The sequence below is a fragment of the Bos taurus genome, chromosome 9 (assembly GCF_002263795.3).
Source record: "Bos taurus isolate L1 Dominette 01449 registration number 42190680 breed Hereford chromosome 9, ARS-UCD2.0, whole genome shotgun sequence".
In the NCBI taxonomy this organism is placed as follows: domain Eukaryota; kingdom Metazoa; phylum Chordata; class Mammalia; order Artiodactyla; family Bovidae; genus Bos; species Bos taurus.
Genome location: NC_037336.1, coordinates 28,263,129 through 28,289,565, shown reverse-complemented (window position 1 = coordinate 28,289,565; position 26,437 = coordinate 28,263,129). Strand labels below are relative to the sequence as shown.

Below are 26,437 nucleotides of genomic sequence, written 5' to 3'. Positions count from 1 at the left end.
GATGGTCAAGGCTGTGCTTTAACTGAGCTTGTTTTGCAGTTGTTTGTCAAGGCAGTCACCTCTTAAAGAAACTCACATACTACAGGATAGAAGTACTTCTAAATCCATCTTCTCCCAAAGAATGATATTTATTTAAGTTTATGGTCGACAAAGGATGAGATGATTGGATGGCATCACTGACTCAATGGACATAGTTTGAACAAGCTCCAGGAGTTGGTGATAGACAGGGAAGCCTGGTGTGCTGCAGTTCATGGGGTCACAAAGAGTCGGACACGACTGAGCGACTGAACTGAACTGAATGGTCTACAGAGGCTTGGAGAGATGCTGAATTCCACTAGAGCTTTAGTGGGTCACATTTGCATTTAACTGAAGAATTTATTCAAGAGTTTGTGCATTAAGCCCAAATGTTCTGCTCAAGGGAAAATGAATGGAAGCAGGGGAATTGGCGAAAGCTCTTGGAGGATAGAAGTTCTATTAACTTTCTTCAGCCCTTTTTGGCCCTTCTCTCATTAATTGCAAAGCATTTCTTGTTTCATTGTCTCCAGTGAACAGCAATGTGCCCAGCAGAGCCAGTGATTAGCATATTGTATTTTCTTGATATTTTTATTACTGTTTTGTACTCTGTAGTGTTGGAGGAGGGAATGACAACCCATTCCAGTATTCTTGTCTGGAGAACCCCATGGACAGAGGAGCCTGGTGTGCTACAGTCCATAGGGTCGCAAAGAGTAGGACACAACTGAAGCAACTTAGCACCCATGCATGCACTCTGTAGTTTTATTTAAGACCAAGCAACTGCCCGGTAAGCCATATTGTAAAATTTCCTCCATGGTCATTTCCACTTGTGTAAAGGGAGGGTTCATTGTTAACTTGGTAGCTTAGTACCAAAGAGGTGTGCTGAATGAGTAACACCAATGGTTAGCCATAGCAATCCTATTAAATGTTGTTCCCATTTTGCAGATCAAGAAATTGTAGCTCAGAGAATATGGCTTACCTAGACAGCATATTAAAAAGCAGAGACATTACTTTGCCAACAAAGGTCCATCTAGTCAAGGCTATGGTTTTTCTAGTGGTCATGTATGGATGTGAGACTTGGCCTATAAAGAAAGCTGAGTGCCGAAGAATTGATGCTTTTGAACTGTGGTGTTGGAGAAGACTCTTGAGAGCCCCTTGGACTGCAAGGAGATCCAACCAGTCCATTCTAAAGGAGATCAGTCCTAGATATTCATTGGAAGGACTGATGTTGAAGCTGAAACTCCAATACTTTGGCCACCTGATGTGAAGAGCTGACTCATTTGAAAAGACCCTGATGCTGGAAAGGATTGAAGGCAGGAGGAAAAGGGGACGACAAAGGATGAGATGGTTGGATGGCATCACCAACTCGATGGACATGGGTTTGGGTGGACTCCGGGAGTTGGTGATGGACAGGGAGGCCTGGCGTGCTGTGGTTCATGGGGTTGCAAAGAGTAGGACATGACTGAGCAACTAAACTGAACTGAACTGAAATAATAAATATCAAGATCTATTTCATTTAATAAATATTCATCTAGCTTTGCTCTGGGACACACACATATATATACACACATTTTCAAAACACTAGGAGTATAAAGGTGAATCAAGCACAGTCTGGATCAACATTCAGTGCACAAAACAGAAATCTCTGGATAGTTCAAGTGGATTTAAATGCAGAGAGTGAGTGCCTAAAACCTCATTGGAAGAGCAGGAGGAATGAGAATTAGGGGGAACTGTGACTAATCTCTTGTTTTGAGGTCACAACCCTGCAAATGAGATTCAGAGGTCAATAAACAAATGTCTTTACCTTCTTACTGACTGATGTCCCAGCAGACTTTTACCTGCCAAAGTGACAACTACAAAGTGGAAGATCGCGTCCAGATACTGCTGTAAACAATTGCTCCTCTAGAGCTTGCTTTTGTTGTTATTTAGTCACTATGTCATGTGCAGCTCTTTTGTGGCTCCGAGTACTTTAGGCTCCTCCATCCATAGAATTTCCCAGGCAAGAATACTGAAGTGGGTTGCCATTTCCTTCTCCAGGGGATCTTCCGACCCAGGGATCAAACCTGCACCTCCTGCACTGGCACAGATTCTCTACCCCTGAGCCCTTGGGGAAGCCTGGTGCTTGTTTAGCAGCTGTTGTTGCACAGGAAGGTGACTGCTGCCTCCTTTTAGTCCTTTAAATCTCACTCAAGTAGATCTCATATAGATCTCTCCTGTTAAGAACCCTCGTGGTAAGATTCCTGTGGTTTAGCCTTCCATGCCCTGCTCTCTTAGTTGGGCATGAAGTGGGTGGAAATGGATGCCAGGCCCAGCACCAACAGATCATATGGAACACTTTGAGTGCAGAGGTTTCTGCACTCAAAGAGCTCACAGTTTAGTAGTGAAAGCAGATAAATTAAGAGACAATTTTAGTATCTCATGGTAGGTAGAGTGATGGACTCCAGCACTGTGATGGTAGAGGTGGGCTTTTATGGGAGAGTGGAGAAAGACATGGCAACCCACTCCAGTGTTCTTGCCTGGAGAATCCCAGGGACGGGGGAACTGGTGGGCTGCTGTCTATGGGATCGCATAGAGTCGGACACGACTGAAGCGACTTAGCAGCAGCAGCAGCAGCAGGATGAGGCTACCAGTGGCTCAGATGGTAAAGAATCTGCCTGCAAAGCAGGAGACCTGGGTTCAATCCCTGGGTCAGGAATATTCCCTGGAGAAGGAAATGGCAACCCACTCCAGTATTCTTGCCTGGAGAATCCCGTGGATGGAGGAGCCTGGCAGGCTACAGTCAATGGGATCGCAAAGAGTCGACATGACTGAGTGACTTCACTTTCACTTTACTTTCTTTCACTGGAATGAGAAGTGAGGAAAAGGATCAATAAAGCTTCCTGGAGAAGATGTTGCCTGAGCTGATTCTTAAGGGTTCAGTATGAGCAGATTATTTTAAAAAGGGGGAAAAAAGGAATAGAATCAACAAATAATAAACAGCACATGAGTATGAACAGACATGAAGGGGATGGAGGGAAGTGACATGATACTAAGCAGAGAAATGGGGATAGTGGTTTCAGGTTTTCCTGGGATCACATTGGCATCGTATGGAAGGTGAATATGAAAATATGAAGCTGCACAGCATTGGGTATAAATATTTCAGGACTTGGGGTGTGGTAAGAGGTGAAGGAATCAGACTTCTGGTTTTCAGTTTCACATATAAAAAGCTTGGAAGTTGCTACTCTGTCCTAACAAGGAAAAAATGGAGCAGATTGAAAAGTCAACGACTATTCTTAGATTTTTAAAGATGATACAAGGATACAGGGCAATCCCCTACCTCCAAGACTGGAGAAACAGGTGAATACAGGCAGTCTTGGCTTAGTGGGGCAGAAACTCTCGATCAGAAACCAACATGGAAATCAGTGCTGGAGATGGACAGCCTGAATTATAATTGACAAACTGCTGGAGGCTCATTGTACAAAATTCTGAGAGTGAAAAACTCCAGTGAGGGTGCAGGTGTCGGGGTCCATCCATACTTTGGTGAGATTTACCTCCAGAATCTTGACCCAAGTTCCCTCAGTAAGTATTTGAGAAAAATCCCCTTGTGTTTGCTTTGGGGGTGGGGAAAAGGAGCCATTTTTAAATATGCCAGAGCACTGTTCTGGTCATCAAGGCTTGCTCTCAGGAGAACACACGACCTTTGCACTTAAAGAGCTCACAGTTTGTAAATTAAGAGACAATTTTAGTATCTCCTGGTAGGTGCAGGTAACCAGAACCCAAGTGGCTGGGTTATTAGATTTTTGCCTGGAGAATTCCATGGACAGAGGAGCCTGGCAGGCTACTGTCCATGGGGTCACAAGAGTCGGACACGACTTAGCAACTAAACTACCACAACTGACCTAAGGAAAGAAAATTCCCAATTTTAGTCCCCACATGGGAGAAGAGAAATACCCAACTCTGGGTACTTTAGCCATGTTGTTCTACCTAAGAGGGGAGAAAAAAATTATAAAACAAAAAACAACCCTTGGGAGTGCACAGTCCAGAGACAGGATCATTAAAAGCACGAGAGCTAGTCTGCTGCACTATAGAATGCTTCACCCTGCCCCACATCTTACCATTATACTACTGAAGGCTTTTTACAATAGTTCTTTATACCTAGTAGGTCATGCCTGGCTGTCATGAAAACATTATAATGCATAGCTGAAAAAAGGTAGAAAGCACAATTGGAAGAGACAGAGTAATCATCAGAATGATACATGGCAGGGGTGCTGGAATTATTAAACTGGGAATTTAAGCAACTATGAGGAATATGCTAAGGGCTTAAATAGATAAGCTGGAAAGCAGATTTAATAGATAAACTGGAAAGCAGTTTAATAGATAAACTGGGCAGTGTAAGTCAAGAGGTGGAAAGTCTAAAAAAGAACGAAGAAAGAAATGCTAGAGATCAAACACTGTGACAAAAATGAGGAAGGTCTTTGATAGACTTTTTAGTAGACTGGACACAGCTAAGCAAGAATCTCTGAGCTTGAGGTTATATCAATAGAAACCTCAAAAACCGAAATGCAAAGAGAACAAAGGGAAAAAAGCAGAACAGAATGTCCAAGGACTGCAGGGCAACTACAAAAGACGTATCATACGTATAATGGTAACACCACAAGCAGGAGAGAAAGAGAGAGGAAGTGAGTGGTGTCACAGTGAGGAAAGGAAGGAATCAAGTGTTATGTCCTCGTTGTGGACCTGGATGCCCGAGAGGACACAGGCGGTATTAAGTTAGAATTTTAACCTGAGTCTACTTGATTTCAAAGTCAGTGCTTTTCTTTCTCTTTTACACCATCTTAACTGTGACCAAATTATTCTGTATTTAAAGATGTGTCTAATGGCATCATTTGTAAGTTATGTGCTTACGTGTGCATATTCCTTTTTCACAATAGAAGAAGCATGACCTTCAAATGATTCTCAAAGTTGAAAAATCTCTGAGCTAAGACTTTTGGTTAAATAAATCGATAACTGTTGTTCATTCAGTTTTGTTCTAGAGATCAAAATGCTCACTCGGGAGTATATTTTAAAAGTGTACCAAGTAGTTCTGCTTTAGGCAGTGCTATAGGTTAAAAATTCTTCAAGAACGCCCTGCCATGAAACACCAAAGTTTTGAAAAAAATCACAATGAAAATATGTCTAGATGATCTACTGAACTCTCGTGAACATAAGACAAGTCCCAACAGAGACTAGCACACAGAGTCTACTTGAAAGAAAAAAAGAATTTAAGTGAAGTTTGAATGGTTCTGCAGGTAAATGTTGACTGTAAGAACCTAGGTGGCGCTAGTGGTAAAGAATCCACCTGCCAATGCAGGAGACAAGAGATGAGGGTTCAGTCCCTGGGTTGGAAAGATCTCCTGGAAGAGGGCATGGCAACCCACTCCAGTACTCTTGCCTAGAAAATTCCATGGGCAGAGGAACCTGGTGGGCTGCAGTCCATGGGGCCGCAGAGTTGGATGCAACTGAGCACACACCCACAAGAACCTAGGATTTTGGAGAGTAATGGTTGCTGGGGCTGTGGGGTTGGCAGGAGCAGGCATGAGGCCTCCACACACTGAGGGCAAGTTGGTGACTGATGAGAACCTGCATTCCTCCAAGTGCTACATCCTTAGGGGAAGGTTGTGCTGGGAAAATCCCAGCTGGCCAGGAAACTTTTAAGGAAACCTGTCTGCTTCTCCCATGCGTGCTTGCTCAGTTGCTTCAGTTGTGTCTGACTCTTTGCAACACCATGTACAATAGCTTGCCAGGCTCCTCGGTCCATGGGATTTTTCTGGCAAGAACACTGGAGTGGGTTGCCATGCTCTTCTCCAGGGGATCTTCCCAACGCAGGGATCAAACCCCCATCTCCTGCTTCTCCTGCATTGCAGACAGATTCCTCATTGCCAAGCCACCAGGGAAGTCCGCCTCTTCCATACTCAGGTATAAAAATAATAATAGTAATAATAGTATTAATAATAATGATGATAATAGTCTTCCCTGATACTCTGAAGTAATAATTGTCTCATGTATCTGACATTTGCACATACATACATCCTACAGGCAGAGAAACTGTGAGATGAGAAATTAAATTATAGCCAAACGAGGTTGATAGAACCTGGTAGAGATGATATAGATCTTGCCTGGAGAGAAGCATCCTCAAGATAGCTCTTTCAGGATTCCCAATGATTAATAGTAACCAAATATAAACTCACTGTAAATAAGATATCATGAACAAGGTCAGCAGACAGGCCCTCAAGGACTCAGAAGCAGAATACCTCTGAGTAAAATGGTTATGCTATCAAGCAAGTTATTAATGATGGAATTACAAACAGCAAAGACCAAGCAACTAGCAAATTAAAGTGTCAAGAGAACCTATTTTATACCCGTTAGATTGGCATTAGGAAGATTGACAATATCAAGTGTATGAGGAATAGCCAGAACTTTCCTGCATAACTGGTGGAAGGAAGAGTATAAATTGGTACAATTTGATCTCACCTCTTCTAAATGAAGGCTTTCCTGGTGGCTCAGAGGTTAAAGTGTCTGCCTGGAATGCTAGAGACCCGGGTTCATTCCCTGGGTTGGGAAGATCCCCTGGAGAAGGAAATGGCAACCCACTCCAGTACTCTTGCCTGGAGAATCCCATGAGAGGAGCCTGGTAGGCTACAGTCCATGGGGTCGCAAAGAGTCGGACACGACTGAACGACTTCACTTTCTTCTAAATGAAGAGGAACTAAAGAGCTTCTTGATGAAGGTGAAAGAGAAGAGTGAAGAAGCTGGCTTAAAAATCAACATTCAAAAAACTAAGATCATGGCATCCAGTCCTATCACTTCATGGCAAATAGATGGGGAAAAAGTAGAAACAGTGTCTCATTTTATTTTCTTGGGCTCCAAAATCACTGCAGATGGTGACTGTAGCCACAAAATTAAAAGACACTTGCTCCTTAGAAGTAAAGCTATGACCAACCTAGACAGCATAATAAAAAGCAGAGATACCACTTTGCCAACAAAGGTCCATCTAGTCAAAGCTATGGTTTTTCCAGTAGTCATGTATGGATGTGAGAGTTGGACCGAGCTGAGGAATTGATGCTTTCAAACTCTGGTGCTGGAGAAGACTCCTGAGAGTCACTTGGACAGCAAGGAGATCAAACCAGGCAATCTTAAAGGAAATCAACCTTGAATACTCACTGGAAGGACTGATGCTGATACTGAAGCTGAAGCACCACTACTTTGGCCACCTGATGCGAAGAGCTGACTCATTGGAAAAGACCCTGATGCTCAGAAAGACTGAGGTCAAGACTAGAAGGAGGCTGCAGAGGATGAGATGGTTATATAGTGTCACTAACTTGATGGACATGAGTTTGATCAAATTCTGGAGATAGAGAAGGCCAGGAAAGCCTGGAGTACTGCAGTCCATGGGGTCACAAAGAGTTGGACATGACTGAGCGAATGAACAACCACCATGCAATGGTGTGCTATATAATAGTGACAATGAACTGTAGCTGTGCACAAAATGTTTATATTTCAGATCCAACAAGCCTCAGTAACACCATTATGTGATGACATTCACTATGGCCTTTGTCTAAAGTTTACGTGGTGCCTGCTAAGTCGCTTCAGTTGAATCTGACTCTTTGTGACCCTGTAGACAGTAGCCCACCAGGCTCCTCTGTCCATGGGATTCTCTAAGTAAGAATACTAGAGTGGGTTACCATACCCTCTTCCAGGGAATCTTCCCAACCCAGGGATCTAACTCTCATCTCCTGCGGCTCCTGCATTGCAGGCAGGTTTTTACTGCTGAGCCACTGGGGGAAGCCTAGTATATTTGTATATGTAGTATTCTTGCCTGAGAGATGAGCTTGGTGAGCTACAATTCATGGTCTCTCAAAGATTTGGACATGACTGAACAACTAACACACATAGCAAAATAATAAAATAGAAAAATAAATAAAATATGCAAAATATAAAATAATATGATATATTCACAATATTTACAACATAAAATATAAGCAAAAGAAATGCTTATGTTTGAAATAAAATATGAAATTTTAAAATGTGGGTAAGTGAAAGAATATGAAAATACAGTGAACTTCAAGGTTACCAGCATATTCTATTTCTTAAGCTGAATGGAGGGCACATTTTGGTATTCTTTTTAGTGTGTATACATTATTTATCTTCTTTTTATGTATAAAAATGTCATGATTTAAAAACAACTATGTCTTCTTTTTTTACCTGATTCATTTCTGTTTTGTAATAATCTTTTGATGAATGAAAACCACAAATTTATAAAAGAAGTAAGACACTGACATAGAATAAGACACATTTTACCAATTTATTATTGGAAGTACCATGGTGTTTTCATAGCATATTATTCTCAGAGATAGAAATTTCTTTGCTAAAACAATGTTTGTTGACTCAAAAGCCACTGTACAAAATCACTAATTAATTTCTAATGCTCATAAAATGAAAGCGTTAGTCATTCAGTCATTCTTGACTCTTTGCAACCCCATGGACTGTAGCCTGCTAGGCACTTCTGTCCTTGGAATTCTCCAGGCAAGAATACTGGAGTCACTAGCCATTCTCTTCTCCAGGGGATCTTTCCCACCTGGGGATCGAACCCAAGTCTCCTGCATTGCAGGCGAATTCTTTACTGTCTGAGCCAACCAAGCCCTTAATGCTCATGTGTTCCCTAAAAACAAAACAGTGTTTTCAAATCTTTTGAATCTTATTCAAGAGAAAACTTAAATTAAGAAAATAGATTTACAATTATTTCAGTTTCTCTTCTTTTGTTTTTATTTATGCTCTATATAGTATCCAGAAATATGTTAATTATTATGATGCCACTCAAGAGAGACTTCTAGTGGATGAATTTTTAAAAGGAGACTTTTGTAGTCAGCTCAGCATGGAATTTTGAACCATCAGGTGCATTTATGCAGAATCTTAGGACTATCAAATGTCATAATCTGTTTGATTTAAGGATTCTATTCAGATTTGGGGGTGGACTTGAGATGCACTTGTTTAGTCACAGATGGGAAGAAAACACCTCTGCATCACTTCAGATGCAAATCTTGCACAGGAGTGTTCTTACTGAAAGAGAAGCTGGCTTTATGATAGCCCCATTTTCCTCCTGTGGGATGAGAACAGAGCATGTGAGTTTCATTTACCTTGACAAAATGCGTGTGCAAATTTTCTTACACTACACTTCCAGGTTTTTATTTTGCTTAAGCACATTTCCTTTTTTTGGTAGCTGGAATAAGGAGAGTGTTCATAGTAAAGTTGATAATAGAATAAAATGTGTTTGATATGTGACAGTCCTTACATTATAGATGTCTACATTGAAAATTTATAAAACATATTAATTTAAATATAATTTAATATACATATATCTAACATAGATTCATTGTGCAACAAATTTCTCAGGTCTTTTATTTATATTTCTTGGTTTATAGTGATTATCAGGAATTTGCAAGCTTGAAATGTGGCACTCTTAAAAACACTGAAATTCCTATCAACAACCGGTTCTTGAGAAAGATGTGCTTTATTACATATTCCTTCAGTTTCCATATGAAATTTGCAGTGTTAATTGCAGTAAGGTTCTTTTTTCTTTTTCTCCTTTGCTATGCAGATAATCTCATTTAAGTGTGTGAAATAACAAAGTTGTTCAGCATAACGCCTTCCCTTAACCTTCTCAATGTTTTAAAGCGTGTTTTGATTTTTTCCCCCTCCATGTTACTCTAGGATAGTTTCCCAGCACGATTTGGAGGAATTCATTTTGTTAACCAACCGTGGTACATCCATGCCCTGTACACCGTGATCCGGCCTTTCCTGAAAGAGAAGACTCGGAAAAGGGTATTTGCTTGCTTCTTTATTTTTTTTTGTTGTTTCCTTTCCCTCCCCATTCAATAAGTTATCATGCATACTGTGTGTATAACGTTTGCTACAGCAAAAGTGTGCTTCTATACTGAATGTAACTATTTAACATAAAAGATATTTTACAAAATTTAAAACCTTGTGGTTAATTCTGAACAGTGGATCTGTGAAAGAAATATTTAAAAACTAACTCTCTTGCTTTTCCACAAATGGGGAGAACATTTTAGCACATTCATCATATATTAAAGCCTCAGTTTAAAAGTTAAAAAAAAAACAATTATGCCATGTTACTGTATTGTTATTGGTATACTTAATTTCAAGTAACGTTTAGACAGAAGTTTTTTATATGTTGATAAATGGGTGTTAGTAATTTCACAATATGTATTGCATTATATATGGTGAATTTTGTAATATTTAATATAATTTTGTAGTGATTGTCATGAGCAATCATACATTACAGACAGAATGTTTATATGTAGAAATTTTAATATTTCTTTAAATTACAGGTTACTTGAATTCCAAGATTTAGTTTTATCCAACAACTAGGATATTCAAAGTATGTTCCAAAATAATCATTTTTCTGAGAATACAAAAATTTATATAACTCATTTAACATAGTGCGTGTGCTCAGTCACTCAGTTGTGTCCAACTCTTTATGACCCAATGGACTGTAGCCCACCAGGCTCCTCTGTCCATGGAATTTTTTTGGACAAGAATACGAAACAGGTTTCCATTTCCTCCTCCAGGGGATCTCCCTGACCCAGAGATGGAACCTGCAACTCTTGTGTCTCCTGCATTGGCAGGTGGGTTCTTTACCAGTGTGCCACCTGGGGAACCCCCATACTACAATGCCGAACACATTAATCATTATAATGCTTTTAAAGTGCATTTAATATATATTATTTCATCTTATCCTGCAAACATCTCTGCAAAGTATGATTAGTAGCATCATTTTCTATTTCAAAGCTGAGGAAAGTAAGTTTTAGGATGGATAAATAACTTGCTTACTCATTTACACAGCTGTAAAGTTGTAGAGTTAACATTTGAATCCAAATAGCTTCGCATTTAGAGATATTTTTACCACTGTGCTGTGACCAATTTTCAAATGATTAGTTCCACAGAAAAATATAGTTACTTCTAAATCCATACAGAGGATAATTTTCCATGTTTCTCAGTGAATGAGAAGGTCCTTCAGGTACTTTAGTGCCATAAAAGCCGTACTGTAAGTGTGAAAGTGAAGTCATTGTTAGGTGTGTGTTGGTTTCAAACATTTGTGAACAGAGAGTTTTCTGCTTATGAATTTGTTGAATATGTTTTAGTAATTTAGGAGGAAGAATTCTGTAGACAATGATCATTTATATTAGGAATTATGTCTTTCACCAAGATTCAAGTTAATTTGTTGTTGTTCAGTCCTAAGTCACATCTGACTCTTTGTGACCCCATGGACTACAGCACGCCAGGCTTCCCTGTCCTTCAGTATCTCCCGAAGTTTGCTCAGACTCATGTCCATTGAGTCAATGATGCCATCCAACCATCTCATCTTCTGTTGCCCCCTTCTCCTCCTGCTCTCAATCTTTCCCAGCAAGAGAGTTTTTTCCAATGAATTAGCTCTTTGTATCGGGTAGCCAGAGTATTGGAGTTTCAGCTTCAGCATCAGTCCTTCCAATGAATATTTGTAAATCAAGTTAATTTACAATTTATAGTTCAAAACAATGGGTTGACATGCCTCAGAAATAACACTTTCAAGCAATCTTTTGTGAAGGGATGGTCAGGTGATCGAAAGTGCCTGCTGGGGTTTTTAGTACAAATTATACCTGTGAACGCTAATGTAGCATTCATTCTACACCACATGCTGTTCTAAGTACTTTCAATATGTTAACTCATTTAGTCCTTCCAACAAGGCTTTAGGGTAAGCATTATTATTTTTCTCCTTTTATAGATGGGAAAATGAGGCATGGAAGGTGAAACCATTTGCTCTAAATCTCAGCTAGGAGATAGTAGAACTGAAAATACAGATTTACTGGGAAGACTGTTCCAGGTACAGGGAATAGCAAAGGCAGTGGTTCTTGGGTAGAAACAAGCCTGGAATATTCGACAAATAGCAAGGAGGCCTTCCCAGGTGGCACTAGTGGTAAAGAACCCACCTACCAACGCAGGAGACATGAGACACAAGTTCAATCCCTGGGCCAGGAAGATCCCCTGGAGGAAGGCATGTCAACCCACTCCACTATTCTTGCCTGGAGAATCCCATGGACAGAGGACCCTGGTGGGCTACAGTCCATAGAGTCCAAAGAATTGGACACGACTGAAGTGAGTTAGCACACATGCAAGGAGGTCAGAAAAGTTGGAGCCAGATGAGCTATTGGAGAGGATAGTAGTGCATTGGATGGGTGGGAACATGGTGTGCCAGCTCTTGGAGGGCCTTACACACTGCCATCAGATCTGGGCTTTCAGTCAGAGTGAAATGAGTAGCATTTGAAAGACTGAGTTCAGGGGTGACTTGTTGTGACATTATTTTGACATGATTCTGCTCTGTTGAAAAAACTGAAGAGTGTCAGATCTATAAAACAAGGAAAGCTCTAGGTTTGGGAGTTATTTGGTGGAATTTGATGATTTTGACAATGCCTAAAAAAGACAGTGCTGGCACTATTCTAGATGGAAGGGAGGTATTTGAATTTTACCATTTTAGTTACAACTACACGATTTGGGAATTTTTATATGAGAAAATAATTATAAATTAAAACACCCTTAACTTCTGCTTATATAATCAATACACAATACAATGCTATTGCTATATTTCCTTCCTGGAATCCCAAGTGATTCAGCCTTACAGTATTACTCAAGCACCTTATAATGCAAATGCTATACATCTATGTTCTGAAAAGCTGGTAAAAGAAAACCTAAAGAAAAGTTGTGAATCATCTTTCACAAATGGCCATTTAGTTCTTCATTTTCTTAAATTAAAGCAGACTTTGAGTTTCCAACATGCTGGGTTGATGGGAATGTCAACCTTAAGTGTTACAGAGATCCCTTCTCAAAATTTCACCAATGTCTGGAATATTTCATGTACAGCCTAACTTACAATCTATCATGGCCACTTTTGACATCTTCACTATTCAAGCTAGTATTAGTTCCTTGAATGAAGGTCTCTTTTTGGACCCAAGCATCTTTGTTGATGTTAGAGTCCAATGCCTAGGTTTCAATCCACTATCCCAGTGAACTTTTTAGCTGGTCCATAGATGTGGTCCTGCCACACCCCAGGAGCTGACGGGAAACTGATTTGCCTACTAGTTGTCACAAGCTTCTCCTTCTTCCTCAGTATCACGGACTTTCTCATCTACTCCTTGCTAATTCTTAAAAATATTTTACCCTCCTCTTCCTATAATTATGGTCTCCTACCATAATCTCTTTAATGGCATAGTTTAGGAAAAAAAAATTTTTTTTAATTTTTAATTTAAAAATTCAGCCTAAGTATAATTGTAAGGCAATCTGAGGCAAAAGAGCCCCTAAGAACCAGACTTCTTGAGTAAAATGGAGGAAGAAAAATATGTAAGAGGGAGAATGTAGTAAAACTTCAATAAACGATGAGACAAATGTGTGCGTGGGTGCTCCAGCAGATGAGTTGCAGGAGATGTGTTCACTGAAGGCGTTCGTAGAGAATCTTAAAGGATTGGAGCAAGAAGAAAGGAGAAGCCAGTGGGGGATTGTGAGCAGAATAATATTATCTGACTGATTCAAGTTTTGACATGGTCCTTTGGCTGCTGTGTTGAGAGTAGCATCCTGGTGGCAAGAGTGGAAGTGGGGAGAGCAGTTAGGAGGCTAGTTCAGTAACACAGTGGAAAGGATGATAGGAGTTGAGTTAGGGTTGTAGCAGCAGAGTTGTTCAGATGTTTGAATTCAGGATAGATTTTGGAGGTAGTACCGAAAGAATTTACTGACAACTTAGATTATGAGAGAAGTAAAAGATGAGTCAAAGGTTTTGGCCTGAGTAACTAGAAGCATATTTGTACCATTAGCTGACCATGAAAATAGGGAGAATCTGATTTAGGGGAGAAAGTTATAAGTTCCGTTCTGGATATGACATGTTTGAGATGCCCATTGATCATTTAAGTGGAGGTGTGACACAGAGAGTAAAAATAGTAATATGGAGTTCAAAAGAGAGGTCTGGATTCAGGATACACATTTTCAGTGTATATGGTGAAGATCGCTCAGTCGTGTCTGACTCTTTGCGACCCCATAGACTGTAGCCTACCAGGCTCCTCCCTCTATGGAATTTTCCAGGCAATAGTACTGGAGTGGATTGCCGTTTCCTTCTCCAGGGAACTTCCCCACCCAGGGATCGAACCCGGGTCTCCCACATTGTAGACAGTCGCTTAACCATCTGAGCCACCAGGTCTTAGTGTATAGACGATATTTAAACCTTGTATTTGTTCAGTCACAAAGTTGTGTCCGACTCTTTGTGACCCCATGAACGGCAGCACATGAGCCTTCCCTGTCCTTCATTTTCCCAGAGTTTGCTCAAACTGATGTCCATTGAGTCAGTGATGCCATCCAACCATCTCATCCTCTGTCGTCCCCTTCTCCTCCTGCCCTCAATCTTTCCCAGCATCAGGGTCTTTTCCAATGAGTCGGCTCTTTGAATCAGGTGGCCAAAGTATTGGAGCTTCAGGTTCAGCATCAGTCCTTCCAACGAATATTTGGGGTTTATTTCCAAATTACCTGAGTGCAGTTAGAGAAGATAATAAATCCAAGAACTGAAGCCTGAGGCTCTCTGATGTTAAGATATTGCAGAAGTGGAATAACCAGCAAAAGGGACTGAAGGAGGCATCTATCAGATAGTAGGAAACCAAGAGATCCTGGGAGAAAGTGTTTTCATTGAGGAGAATCATCTACTCTACCCAGTGCTGCTGAGAGTTTAAGAAAAATAAGGATAGAGAATTATTGGACACTGAATTTAGCAGTGAGAAGGATCTTGACAAGAGCTATTTCCGTGTAGTGGTGGGAGGCAAACCTATTTGGATTGGATTCAGGAAAAATGGGACAAATGTACTTGGGCAATGAATACAGATAATTCCTTTGTTGAGTTTTGCAGTAAGAAGAAGGAGAAAATAGGATAATAACTGGAAATAGAAGTAGGGTCAAGATAGGTTTAATGCATCTGTATTGGGGGGAGGCAAGAGTAGAGTTAGTATGTATGTTCTTTGATGGAAAACATACAGAACAAAGAGGAAATCTGGTGATGTGAGAGAGACAAGAGATAATTGCTTGGGAAATATAACTGAGTGGAAGAGGGGATGGATTCTAGTGCACAGGTGGAGGGGTTGGCCTTTGTAGACTGGATTCTTCCATTGTGCTGGGAGCAAAGGTGAAGCATATGGACACAGATGCTAGTGGGTGGATCTCATCTGGTTGCCCTGTTTTTTTTCTGGGAAAGAGGAAACAAGGCCAAAGCTGAGAGCAATGTTGAGGGAGGCGGTAACAGGGTGTTGGCAAAAAAGAGAAGAAGTAGTGTGAACTGCATTTACTTGTCTATGGATTTATCACCATAACTCTTGCATGACTTGAAAGGGAAGGTTTCTGATGTGAAGCAACATGTCTGATGAAAGAAAGGTTGTATACCTAATAAAGTAGGGATTTCAGGCACTAGAATTTCATATTCCCAGGAAAATTATAGGGGTGGGTATATTTTCCTAGGCTGTTGTGTTCTGTAAAAGGAGTGGGAAGGTGGAGAATTTGCAAATAACCTGATTTAACTTGGGTCAGAAAGTATCTTCCACCTCTGTAGTATTATGTATTCCACCAGCCACTTGCTGTGATCATTTTGGCCAGTACCTGCTCTCACGTGCTTTTATATTCTTCCATAATTTATTAGTATTACTTGTTGATTGGTGACTCCCAGTCTTCTCATTTTATTTGATATAGACTAGTCTTTCTTTGGCTTTCTTTGGGCTTCCCTGGTGGCTCAGATGGTAAAGAATCTGCCTGCAGTGTGGGAGACCTCGGTTTAATCCCTGGGTTGGGAAGATCCCCTGGAGGAGGGCATGGCAACCCCCTCCAGTATTCTTGCCTGGAGAATCTCCACGGACAGAGGAGCCTGGCGGGCTACAGTCCATGCGGTCGCAGAGCTGGACGTGACTGAGAAACTAAGCACATGCACACACAGTCTTTGTTTTCCAAAATATTTACTTAAGTGGATTCTAAAAGTATGGAAAGCAAGATGAATGTCTTAGCTCTTTCATCTTGAACCTAAAATATGAGATTATTTCTAAGCCACTTATAAGCTATAATCTTTAAATAAACATATAAATCTATATAAGATGACAGTAGTACTTTATTAGAGAAGACTGATCTGCAGTTTTGAGATTAATATAAAAGAGAAAAGAGGTAGCTGTTTAGGGAGAAACAAATCTTGACTATGTAGCTGAAGTGATCCTCCAATTTAACAAAAAGCTCTGTGTAGACAGTAATAACAATGATTAACATATACACACAGCTTTACGGTTTCAACTCTTTCCATTTACGATTTGAATGATAAGCATGGAAATCTGTAGCAGAGAAGATGCTGGCAACGTTACAGGACATAACTCCTTTGGGATGTGACTCTTCAGTCAACCTTTCATTGTGATGATGCTAATCTACTTTTATTTACATCACATACTTTACATTATAAAGCAGTAATTTAGTGGTTACAGTATTCTTATTTTTATTGATGATAATGACAAAGCCATACTGGTGACAGCTTTGGGGTTCAGTAACTTGAATGGGCTCAGCAGTTGATGAGTCCCTCATGAGAAAAGTCTGTTTTAATAGCGTTCATTATGCACATCATCAGCTTTGCACAACTAACACCAGGATAATGTGCAGATCGAAGTAGGCACATTAGATTCTGCTCATGTTCCCAGCTATGAAGCAGGACACTAAATTTTCAGTTCCAATTCTTTAAAAACGATCTGACCTTCTAGAAGCTACTTAAAGTCCCTGACCCTCAGGATTTTTATATGAAATATTAAGATTATGATACCAGCCTGCCTGTTTCACAGAGTAGAAGAGAGGCTTAAATATGCTAACAGACATGGAAAACTCTTGTTCTGGCTCTTTCTATCCTCAGTTCCTCCTCCTACCCTACCCCAACCCCTGGTGTCCACATGGCATTCATTCTCCTCTGTGGGTTTTCCCCACCCTCTTCTTGTCTGTAGATATTTTTGCATGGTAACAACCTGAACAGCCTGCACCAACTAATTCACCCTGAGATTCTGCCCTCCGAGTTTGGAGGAATGCTCCCCCCTTACGACATGGGAACCTGGGCAAGAACACTGCTGGACCACGAGTATGATGATGACAGCGAGTACAGTGTGGACTCCTACAGCATGCCTGTCAAGGAGGTAGAGAAGGAACTGTCCCCCAAGTCCATGAAGAGGTAAGCTGAGGGTACCTGGGAAGTGGGCTGGGCCAGGGTGGGGACGCTTCATACAACTCCAGATTTTATATTTTTCTAAAGTAGATACTTGGTGGGATTTTGAAGCCTTTCATGCTCCTGTATTTGGATGTCTAGGAGTTTTGAGTCAAAGATAAAGTCATTCAAGGTAACCTCAACTCAGAGTTCTGCTCCAGATTCACAGAGTCTAGCTGGCCCCTTAGAAGTCACCCAATCCAGTGGCTTTTCAAACTGTATTTTAAGGTTCTTGTTGAGTGCCTCAGGGCAAGTGGGGTGGCGTGGGGACAGTGCCCTTCTCCACTGTCGTGAGACTGATGGTCTAACCAATTTTTTGGACTTCTGTGTAAGATTTCATTTGAAGAAAGGGATCCACAGCAAGCACATGCATACACACACACTTCAAACATTATCATTCAAAGCTTCTGTTCCTTTTTCAGTATCTGTGCCAGGTTTCTCGGAGAAGGCAATGGCACCCCACTCCAGTACTCTTGCCTGGAAAATCCCATGGACGGAGGAGCCTGGTAGGCTGCAGTCCATGGGGTCGCTAAGAGTCGGGCACAACTGAGCGACTTCACTTTCACTTTTCACTTTTCACTTTCATGCATTGGAGAAGGAAATGGCAACCCACTCCACTATTCTTGCCTGGAGAATCCCAGGGACAGAGGAGCCTAGTGGGCTGCTGTCTATGGGGTCGCACAGAGTTGGACACGACTGAAGCGACGCAGCAGCAGCAGCAGCAGCAGCCAGGTTTCTCTTTAAACATTTCTATCTAGCCATTCCTGGAGCAAAACCTTCTGTTTCCCTGCGGCTTTAATCTTTACAGAATTCATTCTTGAGAATATCTAATTTTCTGCTTTGACTCTTATGGTGTTATTAGGCCTGTTTTCTCTCAATCAATGTGTATTTATTCAACACATGCTCTGTAATAGAAGCTTTCCTAAATGTTTTGGATTCAGTGTGTATAAAACATATGTCTTGCCATAGTCTATTGGTGATTGAGGGCAGAGGAGTTGCTAGACACATGCAAATACAGAACTGACACTGTGTTCGCATTCTGTAGCAAACCAGAAGACTTCTAATTCTCATGCTACCCCAGGCTGTACCAGCCCAGGCTTCATTTGGATAATGGCAACAAATATTATTTCTCGGTTGATTTCCTGTCCTGGAAACTTAGGAACCACAGCTCCTACAATTTTTCTTCACCTAGTTCATGGAGGACCCAAGAGCATATTACATGTCATCCCCAACACTGTCTTACATCCTTCTCTGATGACAATTTTGTGGTCTTTCAGTTACCACTGACTCATGCAGTGACAACCCTGTTATTTTAGACTGACCTCTTATTTGTTGCTGTTACTGATGCTAGTGTGTGTGTGTGGTGTGTGTGTGTGTGTGTGTGTGGTGTGTGTGTGTGTGTGTGTGTGTGGTGTGTGTATGTGGATGCCTTTCTCTCCCAGATTGCTCCACAACAACTTGGACAAAATGGGAAGGTTAGTGACATCTCCAGCTTTAATTTCTGCATTAATCGACAAGATTATGTTTAAATGAAGTTTGGGCTTCTCAACTCATTTCCCTTTAAAACAAGTCTTCCTAATTTGAGTTTTATGCTCTGCTAAAAGGGTTCATTGATGGGCTCTCAAAGGAGACTGTTAAGTGCTAAAGTTGTGTTCAAAACTGTGTGGGTATATGTGTGGGTGTATATATATTGGTGTATATAATATATATGGATTATATATATATATATATATATATATATATATATTTCCCTGGTGGCTAAGAGGGTAGAGATTCTGTCTACAGTGCTGGACACCTGGAGAAGGGAATGGCAGCCCACTCCAGTATTCTTGCCTGGAGAATTCCATGGACAGAGGAGCCTGGTAGGCTGCAGTCCATGGGGTCACAAATAGCAAGACACAACTGAGTGCTAACATATACACACACATATACATGTGTGTGTTTGTGTGTATAGTGCATTTTTTTTTTCTGGAGAGAAGGCATATTTCATCACATTCTCAAAGTCTTCTAAGACAAAAATGGTTAAAAGCCATTGCCTAAGAATAGGTTCCTTCTGATAAAAATAAAAATCCTAATAATGATAATTATTACAATCTATCATTTATTACCAACTGCAATGGCAACCCACTGTAATACTCTTGCCTGGAAAATCCCATGGACGGAGGAGCCTGGTAGGCTGCAGTCCATGGGGTCACTAGGAGTCGGACACGACTGAGCGACCTTCACTTTCACTTTTAACTTTTATGCATTGGAGAAGGAAATGGCAACCCACTCCAGTGTTCTTGCTTGGAGAATCCCAGGGACGGGGGAGCCTGGTAGGCTGCAGTCCATGGGGTCGCAAAGAGTCGAACACGACTGAGCGACTTCACTTTCACTTTTCTCGTGAGTTAGGCCCTTGTGTGCTGTGCTTAGTTGCTCAGTCGTGTCTGACTCTTTGCGACCCCATTGACTATAGCCCTTCAGGTTCCTCTGTTCATGGGAATTCTTCAGGCAAGAATACGGGAGTAGGTTGTCATGCCGTCCTCCAGGGGAACTTCCCAATCCAGGGATTGAACCCAGGTCTCCTGCATTGTAGGTGGATTCTTTACCATATGAGCCACCAGGGAGGCCCAAGAAGGCTGGAGTGGGTAGCCTGTCCCTTGTCTGGGGGAACTTCCCAACCCAGAAATTGAACCAGGGTCTCCTGCATTGCAGGCAGATTCTTTATCAGCTGAGCCACCAGGGAAGCCCTGAGTTAAGCGCTTACCAGGTACTTTTTTTTGGGTAAAACTCATTTAAGTTTCATAGCAACCCTATTACACAGATATTTGTATCCCCAAAGTCACATAGTCTATATGTAATGGAACAGGATTCCAGTCTATGAGGTACAGAGTCTTTCACATTGTGGATATAACTCTTTTCTGCTCTTCTGTGACAGCGTGACACAGAGTGCCCTCACTCTAGAACTGAGCTATAGGAGGATTCAAAGACAGCTCTCATAGGTGTCCTCAGTTTTTTCCCTTGCCAGCTAGTGATGCTTATTTCCTTCAGCCCCTCCTTCTGTGACTTGTTAACTAGGGCGGTCCCTTCCTCTGAGCACACTTCTTTCATATCCTCTGCATCCTTAGCTGTATCCTCATCACCTGCACTTCCTCCAGAATTTCTTACCTGCTGTCTTTGCTTCTACCCTTATCCTTCTCCATTTATTATCCACGTGTCAATCAAAATAATGTTTTTAAAGTGTAAATCAGGTTGTTTCACTTCTCTGCTTTGAATTTTTAATGACTGGTAATTATACAAGGCATACAATCAATTTCATATTGTGACTTATAATATGCTACATAATCTGACTCTGCCTACCTCTTTCCTCCAAGTTTATCTCCCTTTTCTCTCCACCTTTCACAGCAGTTTTCTTTATTCTCCTTCAGCCTCTGGTTGGAATGTCCTTTTCCTCTATCTTCCAATGGCTGGCCCCAATCAAAGGTCACCTCCTCCAGAAGGTCTTTTGGTTAGTCACCAGGTCTTAATAAGCTCTACTCTGCCTTCTAGCCACTTCCAATCAATCATCTCCTTTATTTTCTTTATAGCTCATTATTAGCCTGTGAAATTATTGATTTGCTTTAATTATTTATCCCTTTCATCCTGCCATGTAAGCTTCAGGGAGACTTCAGTGGCTTTGTCTATCCTGTTCTCTTCTGAATCTTTGGTGCCTGGAGTAGAGTGTGTAGAGAGCAGAAAGGATGCTCACGAAGTACCAGTCAAATGAAGGAGTTCTCTGCTGTCTGTCAGTGGCCCCTTTTAAGTGCAGTGTTTAGAAAGGCAGAGGTGACATCTGATGCTGTCACTGCTTCCGCTGAGATTCCAGAATCCTGGCTCTGCAGCGTAGACCTCATTGGCTTTCTCTGTTTACTGTTGTCGTCACTGTAGCTATCGTTCAGGCCGCCAAGGCACACTGCTGACTCACACTGAGCCCCTTAAAACTAGTCTCCTTACTTCTAGACCTTTATCCTCATAGCTCTCGATTTCTATATTTAGCTCTTTCTTCTCAGCACATTTATTTTAATTGATTGACATCATCTTGTTACATTTGGTTCCTGCGATCCACCTTTTGAAGTCTTTTTGGATCCTGCTTCTCTTTTCCAATTAATTAGGCCATTTTGTCCCCTGCAGACGTGGCTCATAGCATGATGACTTCCCCAGCCCCGAGTTTCTTGCTTCTAACTTGGGCCAATTGGAATTTCAGACACCCTTTGTTTGGTATAGGTTTTGCATCCTGTGAAGGTTATATGGTTCTATTTGAAAACTCTTGAAGAATGAGATCAAGAGAGTTGTTTCACATGATTTTTATCTTCTCTCTGGCAGGGAATAGCAGTTCCCCATCAAGGATGGGAGAAAATCGTTTCTAGATTCCACCTTTCCTTCATTGTCTTTTCCAGTTTTATATCATTTTTAGATTGAGAGGGGGAAAAGTCATTGCTTCACAAATGAGTTGTAGGTAACTATTCCTTTGGGTGAATTCAGCTTCTTGTATAGGAAGAAGAGGCAAGCCACTGCAGTATTCTCACCTGTAAAATCCCATGGACAGAGCAGCCTGGTGGGCTACAGTCCATGGGGCCTCAAAGAGTTGGACACGACTGTGTGGCTGAGCATGATAGGAAGAAGATTATGTTCTGTGAAAATTTGTGAAGAGATAGCATAATCAAGTGAAAGAATACAAAGCTCATTAGATTATGGGTAATATGTGCTTCCACTTTATTAAATAATATTCAGCATCATAGTTCAGATCAGATCAGATCAGATCAGTCACTCAGTCGTGTCCAACTCTTTGCGACCCCACAAATCGCAGCACGGCAGGCCTCCCTGTCCATCACCAACTCCCGGAGTTCACTTAGACTCACGCCCATCAAGTCAGTGATGCCATCCAGCCATCTCATCCTCTGTCGTCCCCTTCTCCTCCTGTCCCCAGTCCCTCCCAGCATCAGGGTCTTTTCCAATGAATCAACTCTTCACATGAGGTGGCCAAAGTACTGGAGTTTCAGCTTTAGCATCATTCCTTCCAAAGAAATCCCAGGGCTGATCTCCTTCAGAATGGACTGGTTGGATCTCCTTGCAGTCCAAGGGACTCTCAAGAGTCTTTTCCAACACCACAGTTCAAAAGCATCAATTCTTTGGTGCTCAGCCTTCTTCACAGTCCAACTCTCACATCCATACATGACCACAGGAAAAACCATAGCCTTGACTAGACAGACCTTTGTTGGCAAAGTAATGTCTCTGCTTTTGAATATGCTATCTAGGTTGGTCATAACTTTCCTTCCAAGGAGTAAGCGTCTTTTAATTTCATGGCTGCAGTCACCATCTGTAGTGATTTTGGAGCCCAGAAAAATAAAGTCTGACACTGTTTCCCCTGTTTCCCCATCTATTTCCCATGAAGTGGTGGGACAGATGCCATGATCTTCGTTTTCTGACTGTTGAGCTTTAAGCCAACTTTTTCACTCTCCACTTTCACTTTCATCAAGAGGCTTTTGAGTTCCTCTTTACTTTCTGCCATAAGGGCGGTGTCATCTGCATATCTGAGGTGATTGATATTTCTTCCGGCAGTCTTGATTCCAGCTTGTGTTTCTTCCAGTCCAGTGTTTCTCATGATGTCCTCTGCATTTAAGTTAAATAAACAGGGTGACAATACACAGCCTTGACGAACTCCTTTTCCTATTTGGAACCAGTCTGTTGTTCCATGTCCAGTTCTAACTGTTGCTTCCTTACCTGCATACAGATTTCTCAAGAGGCAGATCAGGTGGTCTGGTATTCCCATCTCTTTCAGAATTTTCCACAGTTTATTGTGATCTACACAGTCAAAGGCTTTGGTATAGTCAATAAAGCAGAAATAGATGTTTTTCTGGAACTCTCTTGCTTTTTCTATGATCCAGTGGATGTTGGCAATTTGATCTCTGGTTCCTCTGCCTTTTCTAAAACCAGCTTGAACATCAGGAAGTTCACGGTTCACATATTGCTGAAGCCTGGCTTGGAGAATTTTGAGCATTACTTTACTAGTGTGTGAGATGAGTGCAATTGTGCGGTAGTTTGAGCATTCTTTGGCATTGCCTTTCTTTGGATTGGAATGAAAACTGACCTTTTCCAGTCCTGGGGCCACTGCTGAATTTTCCAAATTTGCTGGCATATTGAGTGCAGCACTTTGACAGCATCATCTTTCAGGATTTGGAATAGCTCAACTGGAATTCCATCACCTCCACTAGCTTTGTTCGTAGTGATGCTTTCTAAGGCCCACTTGACTTCACATTCCAAGATGTCTGGCTCTAGGTGAGTGATCACACCATCGTGATTATCTGGGTCATGAAGATCTTTTTTGTACAGTTCTTCTGTATATTCTTGCCATCTCTTCTTAATATCTTCTGCTTCTGTTAGGTCCATACCATTTCTACTACCTGTCAAATCCTATCTAATGTTTTGTATATATCAACTCCTTTGCTTTTCTAAACAACTAATAAGGTGATACTGTATCCATTTTATTGATGAGGAAACCCAGATACAGAGAAGGTAAGTAACTTCTCCATGTTCCATAGCTACAAAGCTACAATGCTAATATTGGAACACAGGCAGCAGTATTCTGTAAGTCATTTCTTTAACTGCTACCATATGCTATTTGCCAGAATTAATGCTGGGGATTATGCATGCGTTATTGAGTGCACTTGATCCTTAGTACATCTGTATGATGTAGATGTTATTTTCCCCATTTCACAGGTAAGGGAACAAAATCTTAGGACATTCAAATAGCCTCCATTTGGTCATGGAACTAGTAAATCACAGGATGTGGAATTGGAATCCATTTCTGTCCAAAATCTAGTCTTTCAAACACTAAAGTATAGCACAATATTGTAAATGCATAATAAATGAATAAATGATACCTGGATAATTAACGTTAAACTACAGGTTTTCATGGGAAGAAGTTATTCATTGAAAGACAGCAGAGCCTGGAGACTAAGATGTACCATGAGTTAATGACAGATAGCTTCCTTTATTGTAGTTGAAAAAGACCAGTTCAGTAACCAATCATGCACAAATAACCCTGTTGTTCTGTACAAGAGGGCAAAAAGAAAGTCTAGACTAAAACAACAGTATACTTGGGACACTTAAATACCAAAAAAGTCTTAATCAGAAATTGTTTCTTTCTGTCTTACTTTATTGAGGAATTTCTCTGCATATGGAGCCAGCAGCGTTTATAATCGGACAAGTTTAACATCTGTAGCGCATGATAAAAACAAACTAGAAACTTAATCCCAGATTGAATAGTGCACTACAATTTAAAATATTTTATTAAAATTGCCATGAAAGAAAGAAAGAAAGAAAGTGAAGTCACTCAGTCGTGTCTGACTCTTTGCGACCCCATGGACTGTAGCCTATCAGGCTCCTCCGTCCACGGGGTTTTCCAGGCAAGAGTCTGGAGTGGGTTGCCATTGCCTTCTCCAGGGGATCCTCCTGACCCAGGGATTGAACCCAGGTCTCCCGCACTGCAGGCAGATGCTTTACCATCTGAACCACGGAAGTAGTTAAGGAAAGTAACAATATATAAGATGTGTGTGTGTGTGTGTGTGTGTGTGTGTACAATGTGTGTTTTAATAGAACATTATGGCAAATGCTAAATGTGTAGACTCTATGCTGTCTGAAGAGCTTTAGCGTGTACTTAATATTATTAGGATGTACCTCAACATTTGTATACTTCGTGAGATTTTAAAATAACTTCTCTGTAAAGAATTCTTTTCTTCACGGGGTAAATTGCTTTATCTTCATCACTCTCCAGTTTGAATGCATGACATCCAGCTTCTTTCAGTTTGGAAAGTATTTATTGGATAAGAATTAAGACATTGAAATCCTACTGTGTAACAGATTGTGACACACATCGTGTCTGTCGCAAGGAAAGACACTGATAAAGTCCCTGCTTACGGAACTTATAGTCCAGTGGGCGCTAGTAGTCAGGTTAACCCTCTAGTGCAGGACATTAAATGAACCTCTGCATATTTTAGCATGGATTCATCTTGGGGCACCAATTATTGTATTTGAGTCTAAGAAAAAGAATGTTACAGGTCTAATTATTAAGTGTTTTGTGCAATTGTCAATTGTGTTAAAGTATATTTTATTCATGTACTGTGTTCTAAGATAAATTATCATTGCTCCTTTCCCTCTTTCTTTCTCTGTCTCCTGCACAGACACACGCACACACACACACACACACACCATATTCAACTGTGGTTAGTCTCCATTCTGATTTATGCATCTAATACCTATTATGGAGATAAAACAGTAAAAATGACTTAGAAAATAAACCTCCTGATACAACTGTTCTCACCTTCCTCTTCATTCTCTCTTTAGAAATGAACTTAAGTTTACTTCAATGAAAGTCAATTTATCAGTTAATCTTGTAATTATTTTTGCTTTGATAATTCCTTCCATTGCTCTTCATTTTCATTAGCATGTGTGGTTGTATTTTCACTTATAGTCTTCCTTTTTGAAAGTTAATGAGGTCTACTAAGACGCATATTGTCTCAGCAATAGCCAAATGGCTGGAATGCAGCAGCAGGGGAAAAATTCATTAAGGAAGAGAAATTTAAAAGGACGGCTGCTTCTTTAATGCCGTAGCCATTAAGATGGCAGCTTCCTGCCACCACAGTAGCACATTTCATTGACTTTCCTCCTTCTCAATTTCGTGTTTCCTGGTGATGAATTGAGATGTAATTCCCACCTGCTATCGAAAGCATATGTAAGGGTTTTCACATTATTTGTTTCTCTAATAGTAAAGTACTGCTGCCTAAATAAGAGAGGCTTCTAAAGTTTGAAACCATTTCATAGATTTCCAAGAATAAGACTGATTTTATTCAGATGTTCTAGTGGAAAATTTAACAAAACTCATATTGAAATATTTTCTCCTAATGTGCTCATTATACATTAAAAAAAAAGATGGTTAAAATGCACATTCCTGTTGAAGTTTTTTCATAGAGCCCTTTAAGCCAGAAATCAAGGCTCCTATTATTTCTACTTCATTTCTTATAATGGTAAATTCACCATAATAATTTCCCCTTTTAGTGATGTCCTCTTGGAATATGTCAGTCGTGTACTAAAAGTTCTCAG

General features: G+C 40.8%; 1 protein-coding gene across 2 annotated transcripts in view; it reads left to right on the top strand.

Annotated features, from left to right (window-relative positions):
* Nucleotides 1-26,437, top strand: part of CLVS2 (clavesin 2) — a 94,131-nt gene that overhangs the window by 50,069 nt on the left and 17,625 nt on the right. For both annotated transcript variants that reach the window (XM_015472786.3, NM_001206054.2), the window contains 2 exons: nucleotides 9,739-9,849; nucleotides 17,067-17,287. In XM_015472786.3, the coding sequence (XP_015328272.1) occupies nucleotides 9,739-9,849; nucleotides 17,067-17,287 (332 nt within the window). The remainder of the gene's footprint in view (nucleotides 1-9,738; nucleotides 9,850-17,066; nucleotides 17,288-26,437) is intronic.